The 9,068-nt window shown below is 38.7% G+C and overlaps 1 protein-coding gene across 1 annotated transcript; it reads right to left on the reverse strand.

The window, feature by feature from the left end:
* Positions 1-911: 911 nt before the first annotated feature.
* Positions 912-3,066, reverse strand: six1b (SIX homeobox 1b). The gene is made up of 2 exons (XM_079887344.1): positions 2,245-3,066; positions 912-1,603 (listed from the first exon to the last, which is right to left on the reverse strand). The coding sequence occupies exons 1-2, from the start codon at positions 2,802-2,804 to the stop codon at positions 1,309-1,311; spliced, it is 855 nt and encodes a 284-aa protein (XP_079743470.1). The 5' UTR covers positions 2,805-3,066; the 3' UTR covers positions 912-1,308.
* Between the last annotated feature and the right edge of the window lie 6,002 nt (positions 3,067-9,068).

The following is a 9,068-nucleotide window of genomic DNA, read 5'->3' on the forward strand; positions in this document are numbered from 1 at the left end:
TAGTAAGGCTATTCTGTAAGCGTTAAAGTTAGTGGAGGGCAATATTGTTATATAATATTATTATCATTGTTTTAAGAGCATTATGCCAATTAAACAACAATAGCACATGTCAGCTGGCCCCGAAACCCATGTTTGCGTTTTTGCTCAAAAGAAACTTATGAATGAAGCCACGTGAGTTTGCCTCCCGCAGCTGGTATGTCTTCTCTTTGGCCCAGAACCACCAGAACAAACATTGGGAGAGCGCAAAGTAAACACCCCACTACAAACCTAACGATGCACTGCGACCACAAAAGCAACACGCGCCTCCTGAGGCTAAAGGAAAATCAACAACTCCCCGCTTTTTGTTGACCCACAATATTAAGAGTACGTTTGTGAAATGAGTAGCCTACATTATATAGAGAGTTATACGAAGAAGGGCTATTATCATAAGAGGATAAATAGGGTCATCCAATATGTATTTTATCTACTAATTTATTTTGCCATACTTTTAACAAATCGTTATTTAGCTATTGTTCCCAATTGTAATTGGTCTGTAGGCTATGTCATTTCTTCTCAAAATATTTGCACACGGGAAATTTTAAAACGAATTGTTTTGGTATTGGGTTTAACTTTAATATTTAAGTTAGATCTAGGATTAACATAAAGAGCGAGAAAAAGTTATTAGGCTATTTACAATAATTTCCAAATAGTGTACTTTTGTAGAATAGGCCTATATAATGTGTCTAAGATGGGTATATTTTGGGTCTTTGCTCTGATGCATGAAGAGAATATTCGAACGTGTGTTATTTTCACCCTTGATTTTAAATTTTACTTAATTAACCATTTTTATAATTTAAACGTAATGGTGTATTCTATTTGGAACTATTTAGGCTACATGTTGGGATACAAAGACATGGCGCTTCATCTGTGAATCATTTTTCACCATTTAATTTGTTATATATCACAGATTTATGGCGAACTTGCATTTTAGTTTTCCACTTCATCTTCGTATTTTATTGGTGCAAAACAGTGTGATGAAATGCTAGAAGAACGTCTTATGAGTTTGAAGAAAAGAATCGCTTTATTAACTGCTTTTGGTTTGTCTTCTGACCAGTTTAACGACTTGGCAAATGTCAGTCCGTAATAGTCTACCACGGTAAAGCGTACCACTGAGTATTTCTCTGAGAACCAGAGAAAAACTAAGGATTTTTATTTAGATTTATACTGTTCATTTTTCCTTTATATATATATATACAGTAAAAGTGGCAGATCTCAGTCTATATTTGGTACAAAATAAACAAAAATAAATAAAAGCTCAGTCGTAATCACTTAAGAACCGAGGTCCACTAGGCTTGAAGTTAAAGGTCCCAGTAAAGAATCCTGGAGTTGATGTGGGTGTCCTTGCATGCCGTGTACCGACTGCGCGGCGCCGAGGCCGGTCATGGAATACGCGGACGCGCCGGGGTGGCTCATATTACCCTGGAGCAGGAGCACGGAGTTCTGGTCAGGACTCTGCGGGGGCGAGAACTCGTCCTCCGAGCTTGACATCAGGGACTTCCCGCCGTCCAGCGGTGAAAGCTGGTTCTGTTTGTTAGCGCCCGTGTTGTTGTTTTCGCTGTTCTCTCTGTCAAGGATAATGAGATGAGGGTTACGCAGGCACATTTAACATTATATTGTAGATCAAATACGCTGTGTAAAATATAAATTCGTAGTCTTCTCAAATATAAATCTAATTTGGTCATGACGGATGACTGCAAGAAGAAGAACAAATTCTCACATTAAAATGTATTTGTACCGAATGGCCATCGAAATGTAACCTTCAATTTCATCTGAAAATATTGAGATTTTATAATTAAGTTGAAATGTTCTCTTTTATTTTGACTGCTGACAAATATAAAAATGTAAAAAGAAATGATCAGGTAACTCAAAAAAAAAAAAAGTGCTCCATCTGCTAACATAGGCTAAAATAAGGGGTTTTATCCAAGTCAACAAATATTATAGCCTATAACGTGACTGAATCAACCTACATTTTTCTTAGTTATATCAATCAGAACTAGATCCTTAATGTAACAACTGTACATTTTTACACTGATACGATGTAAATATTTTAAGGACCGACCAAAAGCAGCGCTCTTGGAATCAAACTACAGACTAGACGTGTCAACAATAGCATCATCAGCAGTCAGCTGTGAACTAAGTGGAATGAAGGGCTGAATTGGCTGTACGATACGCGTTTTTATTTTGTTCTCAGGTGACTGAGCTTACCTTTCTTTTGCCTCCGCTGCGCGATCCCTCTGCCGTCTGTTTTTAAACCAGTTGCTCACTTGGGTGGTGGTCAGCCCTGTGGCCTCTGCCAACTCCCTCTTTTCCCGAGGAGATGGATAGGGGTTGTGCGTGTACCACTCCCGCAGCACACCGCGGGATTTCTCCTTAAAACAGTAGCTGGTCTCCTCGCCGTCCCATATTGTGCGTGGCAGAGGAAATTTCCTGCGCACTCGGTATTTCCCCACCGCTCCCAGCGGTCGCCCCCTCAGCTTCTCAGCCTCAACGTAATGGGCCTTAAGCCACAGCTGCTGCAGCTTCGGGTGGTTGTGCGGAGAGAACTGGTGACTCTCTAGTATCTTATAAAGTTCCCTGAAGTTTCCACGATGAAAGGCGACTACAGCCTTGGCTTTGAGGACGCTCTCGTTCTTGTGGAGATGGTCGCAGGCCGGAAGAGACCACAGAAAACGGCCGAGACGCTCAAGGTTCCCCCCTTGTTGCAGCACCTCACACACACACGCGACTTGCTCCTGAGTAAACCCGAAAGAAGGCAGCATTGACATGACGTCTGACTCCCGCTACCAAACCGCTATCCTCTAGATGCTATAAAGGAAGCGGAATGGGTGACACCCCGTTTGCCTTCGTTCAATGGGAGCGATTAGGTCGCTTGACAAGATTTTTTGGGGTTTGAGATGTCCTCTGCGCGCGCCGTGAAGTTTTGGGTGTTTGTTGAAGACAGTTTGTTCACTATCGACTCATGTCGCGCTAAAAGAGCACTGCGCGACTGCTGATTGGCTCTCCAGCTGCCCTATCCCCAGCAGCAGTGCGGAGAGAACTCTGCTTCCATTTCCTCCCACGGGGACTCGGTGGTCTGAAACTGGATCCCCCGTCTCCAGTTCTACCTGAGGGAGCCGGGCACCTCGATACTAATCAATTAGAAACTGTCTGAAGGCACCCAAAGCCATTAAACGGCTTATATTTAATCCTAACAGATTTTTAATGAACAATATTATGTTAAGTAAACCGAGTCAAATTAACGGCATTATCTTCATTTATTAATTTGTGAGGAAAAAGTCGTTCCTCAATTGCATATTAATATTAGGTAGACAATTCTGATCCGCAGCAAAACCATCAGTTGATTGCTACAGTTATTGACTCTACTTGTGCCATTGTCAAAGGCACGCGCTCTGCGCAACGTCTAGATGCGCGCGGAGATATTTGGAGTTCCATTAAAAACAAGCAGCCTCTCGAGCTGGTAGATAACATAATGGTTATCACTAGATAAGCAGCGCCCCCGGCTCTTCAAGCTATTCGACAGAACATGCAAGGCCAGTAGAATCATTGAAATGGCGCTGGTTACACAAAGATGCAAGATTGAATTTATTTATAAGGATAAACTGAGCCAAATCCAGTTCATATCAATAAATTACCCGCTTCAAGTCCTGTTTATTTGAGTTCAACAAAATCGGTGAAAAACAAAAATTAGAGAAATTTTGTAATGTATATATTAAATCAAAATGTATCATGTTGTTTTTTTTCTGTTTTGCTTTTCTGCTTTTACTTTATTTGAACTTGAGATCATAACATCAAACATAGCTTACATCACTTAAATGATTTGTATTCTTTAGGCTCAGAAAAAAATGCATTCTTTCCAGCTCTTTCTTTCTAGCCCTCTCCCCTCTCTCTGTACAGTGAAATCTAAAACCGATGCATTAGTAAATGAGTTCTGTGTTCGTCGAGGTCCTTGCCATCCAGACGCTGTTTTAAGGCATAGATCGCGTTTCTTTATCTTCGTAGAAATCTGCAACCTGACACCGCGGCGACGCGAAACTCACAATCACTCACCCAGAATGGAGCACCTCTTTTAATTTAATTTGAGACGCGGCGTTCATTTTTAAGTCGCTCTTTACGCATGGGCCAGTTAATGTAGACTAGCTACTCAAGGAGTCTCCACTGTTCCCTCTATGGGCTGAAATGATCTTGCAAGCCTCAAGACACTGGGATAAAACGAGGACTTAATCGGTTTTAGCAGCCAATCCGTGCACCTGTGAAAACAACTTTTTGCCCACTGTCTCTGAAGGGTCAGAGGAGCAGGCTAATGAAAGCTGCCCCGTCCATCTGTCCTGAGGGATCACCCAAGGCACAAAAAAAAAATTAGCAAAACGTTAACGCTAAAGATGTACCACTAAATATTTTCTGGGCTTACAATTTCTTTTCAAATGCAAAATAAATTGTTGTATTAGGCTACATTTGATATTTTTAGAAGAAGTAAAAACACGATTTTGTGTAATTTGTTCACTTTAAGTTTTGTGAATAATTTTATCTCATTTTACAAAATTAAACAAAACCGTACAAAACTTTAAACGTTTTTAATGCGTAGCTTGTAAATATATATAAATATAGGATAATTTTTTTTCATGATTTATCGCAACTTTTCTCTATCGTCAAATCAACTTAGATAATTAATGTGGTTCAGATAACATAATATTTTGAGTTTCTATTTATTAAACCAATCTCCTTCATTGCATTAACTCAAATTTCTAATTTCAATTAACTAATCATTTTAAGGCAACCCGGTGACTTCTACTTCAAGTGAAACCAACAATATTTTTTCAACGAGTGTCTTGTAAATTATTTTGACTTCTCTATCACTTTATATGTCATTGGATTAAATTACGTCTCATACGTTTTTAACGGTGGTTTCCCAATCCATAACCAATTTCCATTGCTGTATGTGACTAGACTTTATTGAATTTAACGACATTTAGGTCTATTTCGTCAGTGGGGTCAAGTATCAGCGTCAGTGTAACAGCACACGGGCCTGTGATTGACGGCGCTCGGGTTGTCGTAATGTCTCCAGCACATTGCCGCGCGCCCCCTCCTTAAACCTCAGAAATCGAAAGGCCGTGCCCGTTCTCAGGCCTTGATCATTTCAAGATGTGCTCTTTTATGGCCTAAAGGCGAGGGTTGGCAAGGTCGACGCGAACTCCGGCACACATACCAATGGTAAACACACCATAAACTGCTTCCCTCAAAAAAGCAATCACGGTAGGCTATACAATGAACAACAATGAGGTCATTCTCTTAAAGTAAGGTTCAGTCATGTCCATAACTCTCCAAGCGTATTAAACAGAAAATCTGAAATGTAAAAAAATTATATTAAATCAGTTCGACGCAGAAATTTCGTTCGTAAACACGTTATTCTTAATTTTCTGCAGGCTTAGAGTCTAACATGTTGTTCTATGATGCGATGTGAAAGGCTAACATCAAAGCAATCCAATTTTTGTCCAAAGACAAAAACATATTTGAATTAATGATCGGTTAAATTAAAAATTATAAAACAACACAAATCTAATTTTGGTCATTGGTAAGGAGAGAATCAAAGAATTGGTTTGAAATGTAAAGTAACATTTACATTTAATTATTGAAGTCATAGAGTAAAGGTAATCTGGGTAACATTAGGCCTACATTGGGTAATTTGAGGCATCAATAATTTAATATATTTTTTTAACCTCTTCTTGGTTTATGAAATTGAGAACCTGATACAGAGACCCTTTATATTATTTCATACATGATTATTTTTGTACTTTATTTTGTATTTGATTGTTTTGTTTTTTGTTCAGATTGTTTCTTGAGTTTTTAAAGCAGAGTTTAATTTACTGTACAAGAAAGACTTTTTTTCCCGTTGTGTCCTCAGTAGAGGACATCAGGACTGTGTGTGTTCATCTGGTGGGAGAGACAGCAGATTAATTACATAGGCCTACTTTTTTTATATAATTCGTATGAAATAAGATATTTCTTTCGAACTTTCTTTTCTTTTCTTTTTTTTTACAAAAGTGATTGTGTCATGTTTATTATGCCTCAAACACTACTTCGAAAATAATAAATAAATAAAAATAAATAAGAAAAAGTGTTGACTCCCAGTAGGACATGATTAGGACACTCATCATTTTGTTTGTCACATTGTTAATGTCTTTCCCCATTCTAATCAGATACATCAATGATAACAATAAATGCGGTTATTTCATAAAGTAGCTTGTACTTGCTGTTTGCACAAGAATGTGATAGAACAAGTTTTTTCTAGAGTTTTATGTGTGGTATCAAGCCTTTGGTTTCCTCATGCCACAAACCCATCAGCATTCATGCTTATACTTTTCTACTTATGTAAAGTTTAAAGTCAAAGTCAAAGCAGACCCATGATGCCACAAAGCTCTCAATACAGCATTTAAAACTAGCTTATGAGCATCCCTTACATTTAATGGACTAGATATTGAAGTCATTCTGCTGACCCCTGCTGGCTTGGATGTTCTAGTGATATTAGAACATATATTATTATATTATATATTATATAATTCTATGATATATATAATTATATTTTAAATATTTATTTGATATATATAAATATTATTAAATATTTGTATAATTCCTTTGCTTATGATGTTTTTTGTGTATGAAAGTATTTGGAAGTACTTGTTCACTCAGTGTTTTCATAAAACAAACATAGATTATTGTTCTTTAGATTGAAGAAGTGTGTACAGAAGTGGTGGGTCTCAGACCCAGTTGCCCCTTAACCTCACATTAGCAGTGGGCACAAGGGTCCAGTTACATGTGCTTCACAGTCTGCTGTGTTTCACTAAATGTCACACTATGAAACCTCCAGAAAAAGTCAGGGGTCAGGTTCTTTAATAAGCCCACTTCTGCAGGGTTTCTTATTTTTTATGGCCTGTCTTTCCAAGGATTTATGAACATCTTCACTTTGTTTAAAAAATAAAATAAAAAATGCTGAAAATTGCTGTCTTCTGGAGTGTGCATCTATATAATCTGCTAAACCATGAAAAAAAAAATTGTGGTTGACACTAAGTTCCTTGTACTTTACATTCTTTTAGTGAAACTGGAGAGCGAAAGAAAGGTGTTTTTTTGTTCTCTTCTGTGCCTTTTGTTATAAAAGATGAACCATCCCATTCACGGTACAAGGTGATGGAGTGACGTATTTTGTATTTAAATGATACAGAAAAGCAACATAACACTGCTTCCCATGAAACGCACAGTGACATATAGTCTGCCAAGGGGAAATTGGGGACATAAAACACACATGTCCCTCCTTCGTGCGCCCACCATTTCTTTGCTTAAAGCCCCAGACAATAGTGCTTTCTTACCCTGCAGTATTCCAGGAGGCGCCACCTGATACCTGGCAATCAGCTAATCTGGTGCCCTAGGCGACAGGGTCACCTTTGGGCAGGTAACAATAGATTCTTTACCCAATGTGCTTTTTTGTCATCTCCTTTGTGCGAGGGAGCAAATCCTACCTGGGCGCCATTCAATTAGCGCTGACTCACACGGGCTGGTGTAGACAACTGCGCGCCAAGACAAGGAAGTGTTCCCACGGCAGTAAACAGACTTTGGGCATTCTGGCTCCTACTTTCACACTTTCTTGAACAATCAAAATTTGCATAGATACCAGTCTCATTAATTAAAATATCTGCTGCCTATATGTGTTACAACACGTTGATGTTTAATAATATTCAGAACAGAGTATATATCTCCTATCACCCGCTCATAATCTACCAAACGATGAGCCTGCATTTTTGCCCTGGAGTCCTGGCCAAAAGTCTATTCCTGCTAGATCATGTGAGGACGGTTCAGGAAATCTAATAAGGATATGTAACTTCTCCTCATATACTCTGGCTTTTTGGATGACCTTTACTTTGAGTAATGTCATGACAGGTACCATATGACACTTTAAGAGTGAGCGGGGCTTATTCAGCTGTCAGGTTTTGGCTAGAGATCACAGAGGACGCCCCTGGTGAGAACACAAGCTTGATCTCCACCGTCCTGCATATGTGTACGTCCATGCATTAGTAATGTCTGAGATCACCGCCAGCCATCCAGGGGGTCCAAGTTGTAGCCTGATCTGGTTAAATGGATAGTCTTGGATGTCCTTTAGACCAACATCATGCCTGCCATTGGTTAAAACATATAGCCGACTTACCTGGTGCTTCCAATAAGAGATGATTCATTGAAAGTGATGTCATTCCCTTTACTTATTGAATTATCTGGCTAGGACTCTAATGTGAAACACCGGTGTCAGTGACATAGACAACCCTCGGATCATTCATTATATATGTACAAATATAAATATTTAATAGGGTGGAAGGGTTTAGAAAAAATAGGTTTTTCAAGCAGGACTGACGTTTTAGGTTTTCTCATGGTTCTTGAAGTATATGTACAGAGCTCGCTTTTGGTGTAAAGGTGCGGTCACATTAGTGAAATCTTAGCAAAATTTGGAGACAGAAAATGTCATTTGTCTATTTTCAATATTGTAGCGATATTTGATGAACTGAAGTCACTTTCAAGCAAAGCAGCTTTCTGTAGGTCAATGCAGTGAATTTGCGAGACTAATTTGAACCTGTTGTGAAATCTGTGAGGGGAAACCTTTCACCCTAATGCAAAATATCCCAATTGTGGATTCCTATTGAAATGACTGCATTCCGCCAATGAAATTTGCTGAACTACAATAAATGTGACCACACCTTAAGAATATTCTTCTTGTCCTGCAAGGATCAAAGAACTTAGTGCCGGGCATTTTCTAAAGATAAAGTAAATGACAGCATATGCCCAAATCATTTTAAAACAGTCTGCACACAAATCAAGAAAAACAAACACTCATACTTCAGTTATTTCTCATAAATTCTAAAAAACAAATGTCTCGTTGTCTAGCCTAGCTTCCTAATATATTGACAGCTTATGAGGAAGGCACATGTGACCAGTTAATGGTCAAGATTATATAGGCTACTTTACAAAAAAACAAAAAAAAACAAAGTCCACAC

This window comes from Squalius cephalus (genome assembly GCF_949319135.1).
Source record: "Squalius cephalus genome assembly, chromosome: 12".
Taxonomy (NCBI): Eukaryota; Metazoa; Chordata; class Actinopteri; order Cypriniformes; family Leuciscidae; genus Squalius; species Squalius cephalus.